General features: G+C 47.2%; 1 protein-coding gene across 1 annotated transcript in view; it reads left to right on the top strand.

Annotated features, from left to right (window-relative positions):
* The first annotated feature begins 10,926 nt into the window (after positions 1–10,926).
* Positions 10,927–21,298, top strand: part of golga4 (golgin A4) — a 24,943-nt gene continuing 14,571 nt past the window's right edge. The window contains exons 1-8 of the mRNA XM_031579631.2: positions 10,927–11,161; positions 12,135–12,209; positions 13,950–14,051; positions 17,847–17,912; positions 18,228–18,566; positions 19,246–19,293; positions 19,708–19,764; positions 20,725–20,823. Coding sequence (XP_031435491.1) covers positions 11,084–11,161; positions 12,135–12,209; positions 13,950–14,051; positions 17,847–17,912; positions 18,228–18,566; positions 19,246–19,293; positions 19,708–19,764; positions 20,725–20,823 — 864 coding nt within the window. The 5' untranslated portion in view covers positions 10,927–11,083. The remainder of the gene's footprint in view (positions 11,162–12,134; positions 12,210–13,949; positions 14,052–17,846; positions 17,913–18,227; positions 18,567–19,245; positions 19,294–19,707; positions 19,765–20,724; positions 20,824–21,298) is intronic.

The raw sequence follows: 21,298 nt of genomic DNA, 5'->3' as shown, positions 1-21,298 counted from the left end.
TGTGACCATCCATAATAGATCAAAGCACATCACGCAGAGCTCTGGAAGTGCAGGCGCCTTCTGCCCGGGTCCCAGGGCGCAGCAGGCGACTGCAGCAAACAAAGCTGAGCGGAGAAGAGGGTTTGAAGCGCACTGAGGACAGAACGAGAGGGCAAAGCAGATCAGGAAGTGGCTGTGAGGGCTGCAGTGGGGTAGATGCAGGGGTGCAGTGGTGCAGTGGGGTGGTGCATGCAGAGAGAGTCGGAGAAACAGGTCTGAAGATGAGAGAAGAAAGGATGAGATGCATGGAGACGGGATGAGATGCATAGAGACGGGATGAGATGCATGGAGACGGGATGAGATGCATGGAGACGGGATGAGATGCATGGAGACGAGATGAGATGCATGGAGACGGGATGAGATGCATGGAGACGGGATGAGATGCATGGAGACGGGATGAGATGCATGGAGACGGGATGAGATGCATGGAGACGGGATGAGATGCATGGAGACGGGATGAGATGCATGGAGACGAGATGAGATGCATGGAGACGGGATGAGATGCATGGAGACGGGATGAGATGCATGGAGACGGTGGGTGAGATGCATGGAGACGGGATGAGATGCATGGAGACGGGATGAGATGCATGGAGACGGTGGGTGAGATGCATGGAGACGGGATGAGATGCATGGAGACGGTGGATGAGATGCATGGAGACGGTGGATGAGATGCATGGAGACGGGATGAGATGCATGGAGACGAGATGAGATGCATGGAGACGGGATGAGATGCATGGAGACGGGATGAGATGCATGGAGACGGGATGAGATGCATGGAGACGGGATGAGATGCATGGAGACGGGATGAGATGCATGGAGACGGTGCACTCAGTTACTGCTGATGCCCTTCGCTCTTCTGCACACACTACCAGTGGGACCTGAGACTACGGGCTGATTAAAGCGCAGATCAAGCAGCACTGCACAGGCTACGGGCTGATTAAAGCGCAGATCAAGCAGCACTGCACAGGCGCCCTTTGCTAGTTTGGCCCACCTCACTGGTGGGATGCGCTCGCTTCAAAGCGCCTTTGATAGCTGGTGGTCGGCCAAAATGATCCATCTGAACACATTAGACAAACACCAAACTGAAAAGAATCAAAAGCATAATGCATTTGTGTTGCCGCTTTTGTCGCGAACAATAGAGTGCCTAGAGAAATCAGTGGTTTGTTAAGTACGTAAGGAATAGTGAGTGCCAACTTAATGACGGCAATTACGGATGAATTAAATATTGTCGCAAACAAACACAAAAGACTATCCTCACTCGGCATCTTTACCGCAGCTGATTTCCTTGTTTTAATTAACATCACACGGGGCACTTGTATTCGGAGGGAAACTGAGACTGTGAAGCTCTTTGTCATGGACCACAGGGAAAGGGTAGGAGAGAATGAGAGAGAATTAAATGAATACACAGAGTATCCTGCACACAGACACCCACACACACACACACACACACACACACTCGCACACACAATGTAGTAAATTACTTTGACTTGCTAATGTACGCTTTGAACTCCGGGGGCGACAAAGTAATATTAACTCCATCCGGGGGCGTTAGTGAAACTTGTTAATTCAGATAAAGTTCAGCCGAACAAGCGTGCCTTAAATAATGCGCCACTCTTCCATCGTGTGGCGGGTAGACAAGACAAGACAAGCTTATGTATTTGCCATAAGCCCACTAGGCCGGACAGACCTTGCCAGATGAGGGCTGGGGTACATAGTTCTCATTACCGTCCCTGTATTCGCCAGGACGTGCCATTCAACCAAAGGTGACACTGCGTTTTCCAGCAAGAATTTCCAGTGACACCCCGCATGAGTCTGCAAAGACTGTGACCTGCCAGCCCATACATCATCTGTGGAATACATGAGTGAGTAGCAGGTGACGTCACAGTCACAGAGAATGATCCAGAAACACAAGAGTAGCAGGTGACGTCACAGAGAATGATCCAGAAGCACTGGAGTAGCAGGTGACGTCACAGAGAATGATCCAGAAACACAAGAATAGCAGGTGACGTCACAGTCACAAAGAATGATCCAGAAACACTAGGGTGGGAGAGTACAGGGTCAGAACCCAGAGGAGGAGAGTAACGCTCGACTAAATGAAAGGGTTGGAGTGGCTGGGGTAAAGATGCAGAGAGGAAGAGTGAAAACAGGACGCAGGCAAAGTTCCCCACTTCCTCCAGTAATCTCTTGTGCTCAGATGGGGCCACGCTGATCCCCCACAGCCACGCTGATCCCCCACAGCCATGGCAGCAGGGTCAGGCAAGGGGAACTGGAAAACAGGAAAACTGGGTCTGTGCAGAATCTAAGTGCTAAACGTTTAATATGCTTTTTAAAGAATTGTTGACATCGGTTTTAGTGGACAAGGAGGCGATGTGCTGTACAACAATAAGCTGAATAAAATAGCTTCCAATAACTAACTACAACTTCCTAATGGTATTACAATCAATATTAAGAAAAACACGATCCTCACAGAAGAGGTGAATATTAGTGCATATTAGACACATAAACATGACCCCCTGGCTGCTAACACAGTAGTCCAATGGCAGGTTCTATAATAATCCAAGCAGCGGTGACGGGGGTACCATGAAGGTCACTATTTTCTTTGTGTCACCAGTCATGAGAAGCACATACCAGCCAAGTCCCCAGCGATAGCTTTCTGCTCCGTCTGTATGATCCTGTGTTGAGCATTTACACTCACGATCAGCCTCGAGTAATCCGTTGGCCATAATTACAAGCCTTCATCACTGAAAAAAGTGATTTGTCTTACAATACCTGTGGCCATAGAATACTGTACAGTTAATCATGGCTTTCCGCAGACCGTAGCATAAACATGACAATGTGATTGATACCTGACTGCAATGTATTTGTCCCCCCACACTGCCTTATTTAATATCTCCAGAGTACTTTATCTTTGATTATTGTATCGCAAGTATTCCAAGTGATTATCACCAAGCAGGTCCTGCTTAACTGAAAAGGTCCTAAGAGACACATTGGCTTGGCAGTGCCTCCAGTGTAATTGGTAGAGCCTGTCAGGCACCTCGTAGTCCACTCGCTGGTGAACACTGGGGCTCTCGTACCGAAGAGGCTCGATAAAAGTGTAGGGTTCATTGCCAAGACAAGGGAAAGACCAGGAGAGAACAGGCCGACAGTTGATCAATATCTCCAAGACTCCAATCTGCTCTCTGAAGCTCTCGTGTAGTTGAATGAATCCCGATCTCTCCAAGCCATCACCCATTAAACACACATCTTCGTTTAAACATAGTGGTATTCCCTCAATTAAAAGTGCATTTTAATAAAATACCATAGTTGCATATTGGTGTTCCAATTATGCCTAGCAGATTTCACAAATGCCAAAGAAAAGAAACTCTCACACCCAATGACAGATCAGCCGAGCCTATAATCGATCCTGTCCCAGAGTGCATTTCACCCTATGCACCAGTTCCGCAGGTAAAGGCTCTGAAGAACATCACTACGTCAACCCCAAACTGACACACGCTGTTATGCAACACGCTCTTCCTGCGGCAGAGAGAAGAGACAAGAGACAAGAGCGATGAGCTTAATGCTTCCTGCAAATGAACAGCGAGGCAGGATAACGGTTCGATTCGAGCCGGCCTCCTCCCATCCGTCACGCCGTGCGTCTTTACATTCATCCTTCTTCTTTCGCTCATATCTCTCCCCCCTGCCCTTACCTGTGGGCTGGGTTATCATCGTCTTATTTTAACTCACAGCACAGCACAGCACAGCACAGCACAGCACAGCACAGCACAGCACAGCACAGCACAGCACAGCACAGCACAGCACAGCACGGCTCGGCACGGCACGGCACGGCACGGCACGGCACGGCACGGCACGGCACAGCTCAGCTCAGCACAGCACAGCACAGCACAGCACAGCACAGCACAGCACAGCACAGCACAGCCTAGTTTGGTTAGATTGGCTTCAAAGGGCAGAGCAAACAGACAGTGTGTGAAATTTGTACAGTTGCGGAGATTATCAGGAGAGAGCTGATTCTTGCAGGCTGTTATCTAACACCTCTGATTTGTCTGAAGCATATCTCACCCTCCTCTCCATATTTCAGGCGGTTCTTCTGAGCCCCATTAGACGTCTTCATGTAAATTAGTCTGCAAGTTGCTTCTCTGCTGGATTCCCTCGTGTTTTGTTGTTGGAAAACAAATCCTCGTGCTTTTCCCTGCTGGAGCCTTTTCCTTGGCCAGAAAGACAGCAATAAAGAAGCATTATTACAGAGAGGAATCTACAAAGAAGTGTGGGGACAGCTCATCTCCACATTAAAGCTTGTTTTCCACAGAGAGGACCGGAGACAGTCATCAAACATGGCTACCCCTGTGGTGGTCTAATCAGCACAAGACGTTTCTGGGTGCTGAGGGAACTGATTTTCCTGAAAGGCACGTCAACTCATTACCCATGCTCTAAGAGACTAATATCATCCCCTTCCAATCACAAACAGCTGCTGCCCCAGACATTCACTCACAATATGCTGCAAGTCTGAGCTACAACAATGCACCAGCACTGGCTGGCATAACATGTCAAATTGATAGACTATTTGAACTTAATTAACTAAGCCGTGTCTCATATTGGGTCCCACAGACTACATCTCCACTCAGCCAATGTGTCTTCTGGAGCGGTTAGAAAGGAAACTGCGACAAGAAACCACATTCAATGAGACTTGCTGTTAACATTGGAAAGGTAGTGGCTTAAAAAAAAAAGGCTCTTTCTGATGTGCTGATGCATACACAAGCATCCCCACTACTAGTATCTTTTATGCCATAAAAGGTTCGTATTTGGTACATTTCCAAACGCCCTGACCTCAACGCAGCCCGCCTGTGGCAAACTTTACAGCGCTATCATTTTCTCTAAGCAGTGCGCTTTATTATGCACATCAGCCGGCCACGGGTCAGCCTTTTAAAAAAGGGGTTTTTATCGTGCTAATGGAGGTGCGAGTGTGGAGGTGACCAGCCGAGCACCCTACAGCGGAGCACCCCACTGAACAATAGATCTCCACGCACAGGTAGGTGAGGCTGCGGGGTTCAGCCGTAGTCCCTGCCACACATCTCACTGGGGCGGCTGGGAGGCAGGAGCAGCTGCTGCAATATAGTATGTTGCCACGCAACCAGGCCGAATCAAAGTTACATAAAAACATAAATCTTTACCACAACCCACATAGACAGCATAACTACATAATTTATGGATTTTTGTTGTACTTCACTAAAGGCGTTCTTTTATTTAACATTTTTTTTGTCAGGAAAAAGCCTACTTAATTATGCTTTATGGAAATTTCAGCCTCGGAAATATCATTTCTCTCAAAGTACCCCATTCAAGTCAAATTTGGAGAGAGCAGGAATGTTTATTGTAAAGCACAGTCTGACATTTCTCTCGGGCCTCCATTATGGCACGTATTAGCAAACTGCCGTTCAAACCTGTCACACCACGGTATAACCACTTTGTGAAGAAGAAAACCTGTCCGCAAAGATCAGGACATTATCCTACTGATTGAACCATTCAGATCGTCGACATCTATTTTTATCTTTTGTTGTGGCTCCCTTGGGCCTTAGCTGCCTCTGCACCCCACCCCCTTGCCTCTGCCCCCTCCGTCTGCACCCCACCCCTCTGCCTCTGCCCCCTCCGTCTGCACACCACCCCTCTCCTCTGCCTCTGCCCCTCCGTCCCTCACCATTAGGCGGATCATCCGTCAGTATTGACAACTGCCTAAGGAGAAACAAAGGGAGCCTATTAGTCCGGCACTCAAGAGTCAGACTCCCCTGCGTTTGTCCCTTCGACAGAGAAGGCCAGCACAGCTGTTTTTAAGAAGAGACTATCACATCAAATGCATTCCACACATCCTGTGCCGAGACTCACAGAATGAGAATTACATTCCAACATCTGTGGTGGTAACTGGCCGTGGCGTTTCCCCAACGACTCACTTGGCTGTAAGTGCTTGTATATGATTATTTGTTTTGAACACAGAAGCCAGACTAAGGGCAACGAGGAAAGCAAGTAGGCTCAGTGTTGTCTACTGTGTACGTCAATATCCATGAATCCTATCATCCAAATGGCATCTCCCCAGGCACTTTCCTCTCTCTGCTCAGCCTGAGATCACTGAGCATGCACTATAGAGCTTCATTTGTAAGAACAGGTAATCACATCTCTTAAATGTCTCCTAATTAAACCGTGAGTCTACAAACTCAGAGGACATTTCAGAGCTTCTGACTTCTGTGAGTGTCTGTAGATGAAACGATCAAGAATCTCATCTCTCACACTAAATCTGTTTCACTTTCATGAATACATTTACACCCACAGAGTTATTTTCAGTTTATTCCACCTGCATTGAAGGGGAAGCGGTCTCTCAGCGAACTCTTCTGTGGGGCTTCTATGTGATAATAACATTTTCTGTAAAGATTAAACAGTTTCAGGGAATGTGAGAAAAGAAAACTCTGCCCTACTCTGATGACAGGAAATACAAAACACACAACAGGAAATACAAAACACACAACTGGAACAGAAAGTACAGTCCAACATCCACTGTGTGTATGACCAGGACAAAACTATGCCTTCTTCTCTTTCAATAATCCCTTTAGGTTCACCCATTCATGGTCACCGCAAGAACCCGTCTGCCTGTCTGATGTTGCCAACGATCAATCTGTCCTTAGTCATGAATCATCCAAAGCCTTAATGGAGGCCGGTACAGAGTGACCACTGGACAAGACCAGAAGGGAAACAACAACAGGTCTACTTATTGAGATTCTGCATGATTAATAGGCTACTTCACCAGCTGCAAGATTTTTTGTTACAGTTGGTCGAATAACTAATGTGTTTCTATACCAGTGCATGGTTAAACAGATAATCAACCATTCGGCCCACAGCTGGTCAAACATGAGCAGCGTTGGATCCAACTGGCACTTACATCTTCTAACATCCAACGAGAAGCTGCAGTGAATGAATTTTTAATAGCTTCCGAAAGCAGCAAAACTGGTGAATGACAGGTGAAAAATGCGGAGCGGGGTGTTAAGGGAAGGTGTGTGTATGTGTGTGTGTGTGTGTGTGTGTGTGTGTGTGTGTGTATGTGTGCGGGAATAACAACAAGGTTTCAGCCGCCTCTAAGGTGAAGCGCAGGTGAAATCCATAAGGGAAGACTTGCGTTTAGCAGGCTCACTGGTCCAGAACGACAGACATTACATCTGACCTTCAGCCTTCCACAGATAAAAGAGTACACTGGGGGTGCTATTTTTAAAGGAACGTTGGGACTACTGTATTCCTTTCTGTATGACTGAGCTTTTCTTCACAGAACAAATAGTCCACACTTACTGGTGTCCTCTTTTAGGAAGAAAGGACTCTGAAAATGAGAAAGGGAAAAATGCTATGCTACCAACCTCAATGACACGAGCAGAGATAATATACTATACTACCAACCTCAATGACACGAGCAGAGATAATATACTATACTACCAACCTCAATGACACGAGCAGAGATAATATACTATACTACCAACCTCAATGACACGAGCCGAGATAATATACTATACTACCAACCTCAATGACACGAGCAGAGATAATAGCGTCATGTTTTTAAATTCTGGGAAACTATCCAAATGTGTTAATGCTTAAAAATGAACAGGGTAATAGGGAGGGCTTATGATGCAGGTGCTGTCCTCTCTCATCAAGATCCCCAGAAAGCAGACTTGTAATGTGTAACTACCGGAATAATGATAGATTCCACATTGATGTTCACATATTACTATAAACTTTACAACCCCTTAAATGTATTAACATACTGTATCATATGGATTATTGTATTGAAAATGGCGACTGAGATTTGCTAGGTTACATGCAGGGTCCCTCGATGTGTTTACACTGATGCTGTTTGCAAAGATCAGCAAATCGATCGAGTGTAATGACAAACATGCCAGATCAGAATTTATCTGCTTGTTTCCTAATGATGTTACGTAACTGAATGCACATGGTATGCATTAGTTTGTGAGTTACAGCAGGATGCACTCTGATCAGCCCGGCACTCTGGTGCATACCTAACCTGTGATCGTGTTAAAGGGTGATCAGTTATCCTCTTGTCAAGATGGAGAGATGACAAACAGGCACGAGGGTATAGCTCACTCCTCCTCCCTCGTGCCTCTCGTCCATGGTGGAGTGATCCACGGCCACATGGTGGAGTGATCCACGGCTGCCAAAGCTAGGCTGTATTGACATTAGAATTAATTACATCAGTGTAAATAACTGAAGGTCTGACAACACAACCTAAACCAACGTGATCCACACACACACACACACACACACACACACACACACACACACACACACACACACACACACTCACAGACATATACCCAATCACACACACTCACAGACATATACCCAACACAACCTAAACCAACGTGATCCAAGTCCAACCGGCTATGGAACTCTTTAGACACATGCATGAGACTCTATTGCATATACAGATTACATATATCAGATATACATGCACAGACATATACATGCACAGGCATATACCAAATCACACTCACAGACATATACCCAATCACACTCACAGACATATACCCGATCACACACACTCACAGGCATATACCCAATCACACACACTCACAGACATATACCCAATCACACTCACACACAGGCATATACCCAATCACACTCACACACAGACATATACCCAATCACACACACACACACTCACAGGCATATACCCAATCACACACACTCACAGACATATACCCAATCACAGACACTCACAGGCATATACCCAATCACACCCACACACAGACATATACCCAATCACACACACTCACAGACATATACCCAATCACACTCACAGACATATACCCAATCACACACACTCACAGGCATATACCCAATCACACACACACTCACAGACATATACCCAATCACACTCACACACACTCACAGGCATATACCCAATCACACACACACTCACAGACATATACCCAATCACACTCACAGACATATACCCAATCACACACACACTCACAGACATATACCCAATCACACTCACACACACTCACAGGCATATACCCAATCACACCCACTCACAGACATATACCCAATCACACACACTCACAGACATATACCCAATCACACTCACAGACATATACCCAATCACACGCACTCACACTCACACACATATACCCAATCACACCCATTCACAGACATATACCCAATCACACACACAGGCATATACCCAATCACACCCACTCACAGACATATACCCAATCACTCACACTCACAGGCATATACCCAATCACACTCACACACACTCACACACATATACCCAATCACACACACAGGCATATACCCAATCACACACACTCACAGACATATACCCAATCACACCCACACACAGACATATACCCAATCACACCCACACACAGACATATACCCAATCACACTCACAGACATATACCCAATCACACACACTCACAGGCATATACCCAATCACACTCACTCACAGGCATATACCCAATCACACCCACTCACAGGCATTTTGGGCCCGCAAGTACAATGCATGCATGTGCTCATGTAGGCACACAGAAACACACACACACACACACACTTAATGCACGGATACTCACATTTGAGCATCATGTGTCCAAGTCTGTGTCTGAGGTCTGAAATCCGCCTACAATCAGTGGCAGACTCGGCACTGCTCATGTTTTGGGCAGTGCTATAGAGAGGAGAGATGGTGGGTAGAGAGGGGGGTGGAGAGGAGAGAGACCTTATTATCTGGAATGAAACAAAGTCCTTTTAAAGGGTACTTTCATCTGTCTTTTGGTGCAGCCTGTGAACACAGGACATAGCTGCTCTGTGTTAAGAAGCTGTACTTTAACAATTAAAGCTGGCTCAAAAAATAAATTATTGTCTCACATTTTGGTGTTACGTACACACTATAGGTAAAGTTGTAATGATTCTTCAACAGTTAGTGACCCAAAACCCTCTAACACACAACAAGTTGCATACAGTAGGCCTCCATTTTCACTAGAGCGCAAGCTTCAACCTACATGATGAGACAGCAAGCTACATCGATCCACTGTAGAGCTGTTAAATCACATGTCTTGTTTTCTGTCGGGGCAGTCCTCCGTGTTCATTACCATGTTCTCAATATCATGGAATGGACACTAAAGCAGCGCAGCAGAACATTCTAGAACTGTCAAGTAAAATATATGGGTAAAAAATATGACCAATCTGCTGGAAGGGACTATAGAAATTCCTGGATACGGTATCACCACACGGCAAGGATATGGCCGTTGCGTTTGGCTTCTTGGAATGGCTGTTTTCAGCCGTATGTCATTACTGCCCTCTACCGTTCAAGTACATAAGTGTTTGGGGAGGAGACCGAAGTCTCAGTAACAAACTCTCTGGTTTGTAAATACTAAATAGGAAAGGAAATAAATAACCCAATGGAATTATTAAACAATATAATTGGCGACATATATCATTAGCCTATGTCATAAAAGGTGTTACCATTTATTATTACATATCATTTATATGTAGCCCTAATACTTCTGAGAAAAGACATAAATGCGGTTAGCCTACAGATAGACTGACATTTTCAGTTATTACTTCAGTGTACTACTAGACTTAGGCCTACGACTAAGCTATCAATTTAACAGTGCCTTACACCACTGCTATGATTCGACTCGTTTCACAAATAGAAGTAATATATTGCTGTCGTCATGGATGAACGATCAGAAGATATATGTCTTCGTAAACACAAAGCTGATAACTCTCAGGCTAGCCTGTAGAAGTATATTCTTAGGTTTGCATTACAATAAAACGCCATTTGTGAGATCTGTACAACGCCGCAACCCATCGCTCACGTTGACCCTTCTCTGTTGCCGTAGTCTGCTATAATTTTGCTCCACGTCGGCTGCAGCTGCGCAGAAGCTGTTTCACCTGTAAAAAGATATGCGAATCGCTAACGAAGGCGATCAGAGACTGGATGCTTGGCCCACTTCAGAACAATAAAAAAAATCTTTGGAATAGCTTTGTCATATGTTGAAAGATGTTTAAGAAACTGAAGCAAAAGATAAACGAGGAGCAATCACCGCAAAGGAATGCGCAGTCACCACAACAGGCCCAGGTTAGTAGTTAGTGGTAGTTGGGACAGCGTTAGCTAGCAAACAAGCTGAACTCGTATGGAGGGCTAAAGGGAGAGCTGTCGCACCAGCCTGTCAGCTAATGTTAGCTAGCATGATTCTGTAGTGTTGCTGTTAAACAGACCACCGATTTAGCTATTATCGTCATACCAGATCTTTGCAATAACGGGGAGTTGTCAACAGTTAGGACTCACGATTAGTCAGTAGCAAAGTCCAAATATTTGATCTCATGTCAACGATGTGTTTTAATTTGTAAGACAGTCTTACGAGGTCTCGGCTGTCATGTGACATTTAAAAGTCCAGTTATTCAGAATCATGGGGTGCTACTGCTACACCCCGATTCTCTTGTTTTGGTGAGTCAGACTGTGCACGTTAGTGTGTTTACGATAAAGACGCAGTTTCTTGTTTTGTAGTAAAACTAGGTGATCAACTGGAAGGACTTTGTCAGATAGCTAAGGTTACTGTCATCGTAAGGATGCTAACTATAAGCCATCTTGAACGTCACACCTCCGGAAATGTTAGCTTGTTTGTGTAATTATTTTGAGTGTCCTAATATTCCGGGTTGTATGAACACAAATTGGTCAGGTGCAGAGTGTATACTGAAAACCAGGGTGTTTTGGGGAATCACCGACTCGCTGAGTTTGTGTTTAAGATTCAGTGTACGATGTATGAATGAAGACCATGATTGGATTTGGGGGGAAGCCAGGCTACTGTTGTCGTGAGAAGATTATGATTTCTGGGGTATCCAAGAGTACACAACCAGCAGCGCAGATATCATAGAAATCAACGAACTTTAGCAATTTGTTAGTTCCATCTATAAACTAGCAGGGACTACATACTAGCCTACAGCCCATGAGTTGTGCATCGTTTCTACTTATTCAGTAACGTATATGAAAGGTTTGATTTCGATGATTTCTGCCACTGAGCTTAGGTGTCTTTGAACACTTCTCCTACCAGGTGAACACCGCAGACAGGCGCAGTCTCAACCCGCCGCTGCACCAGGATGGCCCGGCTTCTCCCAACGACAGAGAGGTAAGTGAGAGCAGTGGCGGCCTTAGGGCTGAAACTATAATTGCGCTTATGGGTCACCACCATCGCAGCTGTCACACACATACTGCAGAGTCGTTGTCAGATTCTCTGGCGCAGTTCCTTCCCGTTCTCCTCAGGGATAAACCGAAATACTAAATTTAATCACCAGCCCATAGTTATTAAGAAGGGCCTTAGAGCAGACATGATATGACTGTAAAGAGTTGCTAATATGTTACTTTCCACAGCAGGTTTTTTTTGTTGCATGTCACACTGTAACATCTAAGAATGGCTGAACCGAGGAGGTCATGTTCTTTCTAAACAAGCTGTTCCTTTGTTACCTCCCCATTTGCCCCCCCTTCCCAGCAGTAATTAATCTGATTAAGATGAATCAGGACATAGCTGCACTGCACTGTGTTTTGTCCGGATGGATAGTCAGCCAAACAACTGTTAAGGATTTACTGTCTAGAGGAGCAGACATAAGGGGCTTTAATGTTTCTGTTTTATGGCTGCCTGTCATTGGAAATGGATTTAAGTGATGTGACCTGACTTATAAAGTACACCTGAACAGGTGCAAGAGAATGATCTCGCCTTACAGGTATACAGAGACTGTTATCTCACCTAAGTTTATTGTGACATTTTGTTCCTAATTGGATGAAATATGTGAAGAATACATTGAATAGCCTAAATGTCTTGTCATTTTCTTTCTATAATGGGGCTTACAATTAGGTCAAGGCATGCTTTTGTACTGCCCAAGGGATTAAAGGCATTTCTTCGACATGAAGTGTTTTCAGGTACTCTCCGCTCTGATATCTTGTCAGTTCTTTAGTTATATGAACATCACATCTTCATTCTCTATCGGCTGGAAAGGCAAAGGAATGAATTCCAGTAATATGTGTGTAATAGCTGACTGTGTTGGAGGAGGTCAAATATAAAGCAGTGATTGGAGGGAGTTTGCATTATTGATTTGGCTTGATTGTGTCCTTCCTCTCAAATCTAACCTCAGCCGATGAAATTCCCCAGTGATTCAGCCAGAAATCTGTCCAAAGTGTTCCCTCAGCTGTTGCAGGCTTGCACAGGGTTGCTGCACACACACATAGCAGCTGAGAAACAAGGTGGAAGCGCTTGGTAAGCTGAGGTAGTGATTCCTGTTCTGTCTTCACCTCTTTGGTCGTTTCTTCCTCCTCCTCCTCTTCCTCCTCTTCTTCTTCTGAAAGATTCATTTTCAGCTGTCAGATTTTGATCTCTCGTCATCACAACATTTCTGATCTGTTAAACAAAGAGCCTTTACACGTTTGACTTCTCATTTTTTCTGATTGGCAACACTGGCTCACACCAGTGATTCACACAGAACTCTGAGTTCATGGCAATGGTTGAAAAAAGTTAAAGTACGGCCGCTTTCTTGGTAATATACATTTTGAGAAGTCAAACTGTGTAAATGTCATGTCCTTGGTTTTTGATTGGTTAGCCTGTTTCCTCTTCTCTCTGATTGGACCGGCTCAGTGGAAAGTGTCCGGCCAGCCACACCTCCATCCCCACCTGCTCCGCTCTGCTCTGTTTCACTCTCATGGTGTGTTTGTTTATTATTTTTCTTTTCTTCTCTCATTGCTCTCTGTGTCCCTCTTTCCCCCCACCCCAACCCCCCACTTCCTCCACCACCTCCTCCACCACCACAACCACCACCACCACCACCACCACATCCACCTCGTGCCATTACACCACGCACTGATGATGTGGGGTGGCCAGCTGCTGGCCGGGATGATAGCAGAGCCTGCTTTTCTGTCTGAGTATACTATCTTTGCTCTGGACCACTCAAAACCACCCAAACCGCCTCAGGGTGCCAGTGCGGTGAGTCCATCCTCACACCTCGCCCCACCTCTCCTCCACCTCTCCTCCCTCCCTCTCCTCCTCTCCTCTCCCCCTAGCCAACCCCCCCCCCCCCCCCCCCCATGTCCCATGATGCTTTTGGAAGGTGAGGTAGAGGAGGCCTGCGTCAGCACCAGAGAAAACCTGCTTGCAAACCTGCTGTCTCCCAATCTCTCTTTCTTTCTAACCACCCCTTAATCCATCCATTTTTCCTGCATCTAAATCAAAGGCATCTCACCTTTGACCCCTTGCATCTAATCCTCTGGAGTGACTAAACTTTGGGATGGGAGCTTGTGTTTTTGCCCTGCAGTTTGCTCGCGACCTTTGAACTTTGTGGTTGTAGTGGGTTTGATGTTCTGTAGGCTTGGATGTTATACCCAGCTTCCCCAAGGTCTCCCTGTAGTTCCCAGCCTCTTCCTAAACCTACCCACCCAAAACCAACCTGATCGTATTACTTTACTCCCTTCCAACTTTGAGATGACCGTATGGTTTTCGGCTTGCCCTTCCCTTTGCAAACCCCAAGTTTGCTTTTCAAGAATCAGTCCGATTCTCTCCCATCCCTGATGTCTCTTGTCTAGTGTGAGAACATAGTTGAGCTCAGACAGCTTTGGTTATGACTCATTTGTGTTCTTTTTTGAGGTCGCGCTCAAGCAAACGGTCCCTTCTGTCGTAAGGAAATGGGTGGGTCACCACCACGTGCTGTTTTTTTTGTGTTTGAGTGATCGTAAGGAGACCTGTCTGGCTGGAGGATTTGTGCGTCGTCATCTTGAGGGATTAGCCCGGCAATGGCTGTGGTGGCCCCGCCCACATACCTTCCTGTAATGAGCATGATGCCAATCGGCTAGAAGCGTGCCCTCATGTGATCACGTGGATTACTGAGGCGACTGGCCTGTGCACATACCTGATTGCATGGATATCGTACAGCTAAGACAGCCGTCTGCCCCGCCCCAAAGGGAAGTAGCCTAATCTGTCTAGCAAGGGTGCTATGGTTTGGTTTGGTTTGGTTTGTTGATTAACAAAATCAGGTTTTTTTTTTTTTTTTTTTGATATTTATTTTAGTATTTTTTGGGGATACGTCTCACAGTTGCGATGTAATTTCACTGTAACATAATGTACGTAGATTCTACACCAGGCCTAAAGCTGGTCATAGCTTAAAGACGGGAGCTCTAACAAAGTTTCAGAGGGTTTTTGAAAGTGTTCATGGATCATTGAAGCATGTTAATCTATTCTAGTAGACCCCAAAAATAAATTCTGAACATTGAATAAGAGGTCCTCTTTAAAGTTGGGAATCAGCACTGTGTAGACATTGTGTACTTTTCTTGCTACAACCAAAAGGGGATTGAGTTAGTTTGACAACATTGAGAATGACTGCTTTGCATAAGATGGAGCAGCCTGAAGTCACCTAATGTGTATTTTGAAGTGGCCCATGGATTAGAGAAACAGTATCTGGGATGTTAGGCATCAACCAATGAGGCGATGAGCCAGTGTGTACACTCCGAACACTCTAAAGGGACAGGCTTGAAGCGAGTTCCAGATTGAAAAAATATAATTTGCATTCATCTTACCTGTGAATACAATTAGGAACATGTCTGTCAACAGTATGTGTTCAAAACAGGTCCATAACTGAAGTGTTACATTGGGCACGGCTTTATCTCTGCCCCTGTATGGCCACGCGTCCGGTAAAATTATTTGCTTACTAATGTGACTAAGCGACACACCCTGGTGGCCTCCCAGTTCTCCACTCTGAGGTGCACGGGCACGGGCACGGGCACGGGCACGGGCACGGGCACGGGCACGGGCACGGGCACGGGCACGGGCACGGGCACGGGCACGGGCACGGGCACGGGCACGGGCACAGGCACAGGCACAGGCACAGGCACAGGCACAGGCACAGGCACAGGCACAGGCACAGGCACAGGCACAGGCACATCTGTCTGCCTGCACCAAGTCCCCTCACCAGCCTCACTGGCAGACAGAACAGCCATTTTGTCTAGGTCTTCTCTGGCCTTGGCCCAGCTGGAAGGAACCATCTTAGCTGTGGGGCTGCAGAGTCAGGTGCCCAGTGTTGGTGCCCAGTGTTGGTGCCCAGTGTTGGTGCCCAGTGTGGGGCACTTTGGGCGTCCTGGTCAGGATCTGATGGTCTGGGGGTCTGGATCTGGGGGTCTGGTGTTAGGTCAGGATCTGATGGTCTGGGGGTCTGGATCTGGGGGTCTGGGGGTCTGGTGTGATGGTCTGGGGGTCTGGTGTTAGGTCAGGATCTGATGGTCTGGGGGTCTGGATCTGGGGGTCTGGGGGTCTGGTGTGATGGTCTGGGGGTCTGGTGTTAGGTCAGGATCTGATGGTCTGGGGGTCTGGTGTTAGGTCAGGATCTGATGGTCTGGGGGTCTGGTGTGATGGTCTGGGGGTCTGGTGTTAGGTCAGGATCTGATGGTCTGGGGGTCTGGTGTTAGGTCAGGGTATGATGGGCTGGGGGTCTGGTGTTAGGTCTGGATATGATGGTCTGGGGGTCTGGTGTTAGGTGGACCTCTTCTGGACTTCAAACACGTCGCAGTAACACTGGGGCCGATTTGATCAGCAAGATATGGTTGTATCAGCATGGCTAGTGAATGGCTATAGATTAGGATAGGAAGTGATTGTGCTCTCTCTCTCTCTCTGTGTGTGTGCGTGCGTGTGTGTGTGTGTGAGTGTGTGAGTACACACAGTAGGCTTATGTTTGCAATCCACCAGTTGATGGTAAGAGTGTGTCCACTCCATAGTCTTGCTGGAAGAACTGCTAGCCTGCCAGAGCAAGACTCACCTAAGCTACTGTGTGTGTGTGTGTGTGTGTGTGTGTGTGTGTGTGTGTGTGTGTGTGTGTGTGTGTGTGTGTGTGTGTGTGTGTGTGAGAGACGAGGCTAACCTTAGCTACTTGGAGTGCCATAGAGGAAACTAGAGTCTTGGACTGGCCTGAGCCGATACACTTGTAGGCAGCAGTTGTGGCAGGAGAGGGCCATAATTATAATTTATTAGTGACTTACTAATGTAATTCTTCAGTGATGTTGTTGGAAGTGGTTGAACATGTGTTGATGTTGGATATTTTAGTTTCTGTCTTCCTGGTCTTTTTGTTTCTGGTTGTGATTTTGTAAACAGAGGCGAAGTGATGCTTTGAATATTGAACGCGTATATTAGTAAATGGGATTCGACTCATCTGCGTCTTCTTCAGGGACTTTCACGCATCCACCTGCACTAAACGTCATCACACAGGCCTCTCTAGGCTACCAGCTAGACCCCAGTGCTAACACTGAGTGCGCAGAGCCGCCGGTAACGCAGTACTAGCAAGGCTAACCAGGTACGGCTGTTTCCTGACGACCTCACAACAACAACACCTTAGAGTCTCCGTCGTCCGCTGTAGCCATTTTCATTTAACCCCCCAGCTGTAGAGGTGCCGTGTGTGTGTGTGTGTGTGTGTGTGTGTGTGTGTGTGTGTGTGTGTGTGTGTGTGTGTGTGTGTGTGTGTGTGTTACGTTCTGCGTCTTTAACCCCTTCTGTTCCGCTCCGAGTTGCATGAGTGAGGGTTGAACGGGTGGGTGCAACACTACGCCCCCGCATTGCTCTTAGCAATACTAATATTGCTGCCAGAGGAATCGGGGGCAGCACGTTTTTTGTTGTGTTGTTTTGTTTGGGGGGGGGGTGGCGGGTGACTAACCGGCCCAGAGGGTTGGTGCTATTGCACTAGTCCCCAGAGGGTGGTGCTACTGCGCTCGTCCCCTCACAGCGCCCCCTTGTGTTTGTGTGTAGAGTGGCGGCAGAGCTGCGGGATCTCCCAGAGGCAGCGTCAATGGAGACGGGAGCGCCTCTCCTCAGGCAAGTCCAGCGGGAATTCATCCTCCGCTCCCCGGCCCACTCTGTGTGGCGTTGGGCTGCTGTTTATGACCTCCTGACCCACTCTGTGTGGCGTTGGGCTGGTGTTTATGTCCTGTAGGGTTAGGGTTAGTATTTATGACCTCCTGGAGGTCCATGTCCATAGTGATAAGCACTGTATTGTTTTATGTGATAACTGATTAAGCTGGTGGAGAGGAGATGTGTTTATTTACTAGTCATGGAAATATGTGAGCTTTTCTGTCGACTCATATCGTTGTTTGTTTTTTGTTTGTTTTTGTTGTTGTTTATGTAACGTAGCGTGATGAGCCTCAGTCTCTGGCTCAGAAGCTGCAGCAGAAGGTGTCCTCCGTGGAGTCCCTGTTCCGCGGCTCCAGCCCCTCCGTCCCGGGCCTGTTCCGCGCCGGCTCTCGGGACAGCCTGGTGCGCAGCGCCTCGCGCGAGTCGCTCACCCCGCTGGGGGAGACCGATCCGCAGGCCGCCGCTCCGTCCTACGACCCGTCGTCCGACATCGAGAGCGAGGCCGAGGACGCCACGCCGGGCCACGCCGACGCCCACGCCCTGCCCAAGGAGGACCTCCTGCATCGGCTGCAGCGCGTGGAAAAGAGCCTGGCCAACTACAGGTCCAAGTACTCCGAGGTGAGCCCGGCTCCAGAGCCCCGCGGCAGGCACACACTCTGAGCCCGGCTCCAGAGCCCTGCGGCAGGCACACACTCTGAGCCCGGCTCCAGAGCCCCGCGGCAGGCACACACGCTGAGCTCCTCCGACTGGCCTCATGCTATCAGCTTACAAAGGCAGTCCAAACCAGGATTTATGTGGTATTATAGGATTGGAGTGATCTGACGAGGGAGCTTTGTTCGAAGGAGTTCAGCAGTCTTACATCAGAGCAGCTGGGCTTATCTCTTCCTGGGCACTTTACTTGTCTACGGGCTGCTGTGTTATCACAAAACAGCCCTGTGGTAAAGGCATGGCGATTGTTTTGGGCTTTCTGCCTTGTCCTTATCTAGATGTTCTACGCCATAATAGGTTCTTGACCAGTGCACAAAGTCCTTTCAGTTTCATTTAGCTTATTACTGCAGCACATTAATGAAACTGCAGTATATACAGCGTATCATTTTTTTTTTTATTTGAATTTGTGTTTACAATAATAACCATTGCTTCCTGTGTCTTCCCCTCTCTCCCTCTCTTCCTCTCTCTCTCCCTCTTCCTCTGTCTGTCTGTCTCTCTCTCTCCCTCTTTCTCTATCTCTCTCTCTCTCTCTCTCTCTCTCTCTCTCCCTCCTCCTCTCTCTCTTCCTCTCCCTCTGTCTGTTTCTCAGCTGGTCATTGCCTACCGAACCGTGCACAGAGACAAGGAGAAGACCCAGGTAATTCCCCCAGGGGGCGCTCTAACACTGGCTGAGACTGGCGTACAGTAACATAAAACACACATCCCAGGCAGTGACACGGGCTGAGACTGGCGTACAGTAACATAAAACACACATCCCAGGCAGTGACACGGGCTGAGACTGGCGTACAGTAACATAATACACACATCCCAGGCCCTGGATCTCCTGAATGCTGTGCTCCGTGTGGAACGGCCCCCGTGGTGGGATGTCCTCTCACGAAGATCAGCAGATGCTTCTCAACCCCCCCCTCTCTAACCCCCCCCTCTCTAATCCCCCCCCCCTCGCCTCCTCGCCTCGGGGAAGGAGAGTGCTGTGTGTCTACAGATCCATTATTCATGTGTTGAATCTCATCTCCACCTCTCTCTCTCTCTCTCTCTCTCTCTCTCCTTGCAGGCCATCCTCAGTCAGAGTCAGGATAAATCTCTGCGGAGGATCGGGGAGCTGAGAGAGGTAACTAACGGTGCAACATCATCACTCCATCCTATTGGTCTCGCACTCCTCTCCTCACCAACACAACAGAAGGACCGCTCCCCCTGTCTGTGTATATGGATCAGGACCGCTCCCCCTGTCTGTGTTTATATGGATCAGGACCGCTCACCCCCCCTGTCTGTGTTTATATGGATCAGGACCGCTCACCCCCCCTGTCTGTGTTTATATGGATCAGGACCGCTCCCCCCGTCTGTGTTTATATGGATCAGGACCGCTCCCCCCGTCTGTGTTTATATGGATCAGGACCGCTCATCCTGTCTGTGTTTATATGGATCAGGACCGCTCCCCCTGTCTGTGTTTATATGGATCAGGACCGCTCATCCTGTCTGTCTGTGTTTATATGGATCAGTACCACTCACCCTGTCTGTGTTTATATGGATCAGGACCGCTCATCCTGTCTGTCTGTTTATATGGATCAGTTCCTCCCTCTCTGACTAGTGCTGTGGTTTGGGGGTTGTGTAGTTTAATGTTATTTAGCTAAATATTCTATTCTTAGGGTTGTGCAGTTTAATTTGATTAAAATACACTACTAAATATAGCCTCTGAGACAGCATTAATGACACATCTATGACTCCGTGTGGTTAGTTCACTGCAGTGATTTAACTTTAGTGATTCTCTTTAAGAATCTGAATTCTATGAATATCATTACCTGTGCATGAACGTGGTATATGCGTACCTCTTGTTAGGTAATATGCATTTCAGTTGAATAAAGTCCAGTGCTTTCAAATAGGGGATTAAGGTCGAAAGCCATACTTGCCCCAACCTGCCTTCATCTGCCTTCACCTACCCTAACTTTCCCCTGCCTGCCTGCACTTGCCCTGACCTGCCTTTACCTACCCTTACCAACTGTTTACCTGCATGCCCCTGCCTGTACCTTCCTGCCCGTACCTGCCCTGACCTGCCCACGCCTGTGTCCCCCAGGAGCTGCAGATGGACCAGCAGGCCAAGAAGCACCTGCAGGAGGAGTTTGACGCTACGCTGGAGGAGAAGGACCAGATGATCACAGTGCTTCAGACGCAGGTAATACGCGTTTAATGTCTGTGTGTTATAAGGGTTTAATGTCTGTGTGTTATAAGGGTTTAATGTCTGTGTGTCATAAGGGTTTAATGTCTGTGTGTTATAAGGGTTTAATGTCTGTGTGTTATAAGGGTTCATAAGGGTTTAATGTCTGTGTGTCATAAGGGTTTAATGTCTGTGTGTCATAAGGGTTTAATGTCTGTGTGTCATAAGGGTTTAATGTCTGTGTGTTATAAGGGTTTAATGTCTGTGTGTCATAAGAGTTCATAAGGGTTCAATGTCTGTGTGTCATAAGGGTTCATAAGGGTTTAATGTCTGTGTGTCAGGTCATAAGGGTTTAATGTCTGTGTGTCATAAGGGTTTAATGTCTGTGTGTTATAAGGGTTTAATGTCTGTGTGTCGTAACTAAGGGTTTAATGTCTGTGTGTCGTAACTAAGGGTTTAATGTCTGTGTGTTATAAGGGTTTAATGTCTGTGC

The sequence above is a fragment of the Clupea harengus genome, chromosome 13 (genome assembly GCF_900700415.2).
Source record: "Clupea harengus chromosome 13, Ch_v2.0.2, whole genome shotgun sequence".
Lineage (NCBI taxonomy): Eukaryota > Metazoa > Chordata > Actinopteri > Clupeiformes > Clupeidae > Clupea > Clupea harengus.
This window is presented reverse-complemented; position numbering and strand designations above follow the sequence as displayed.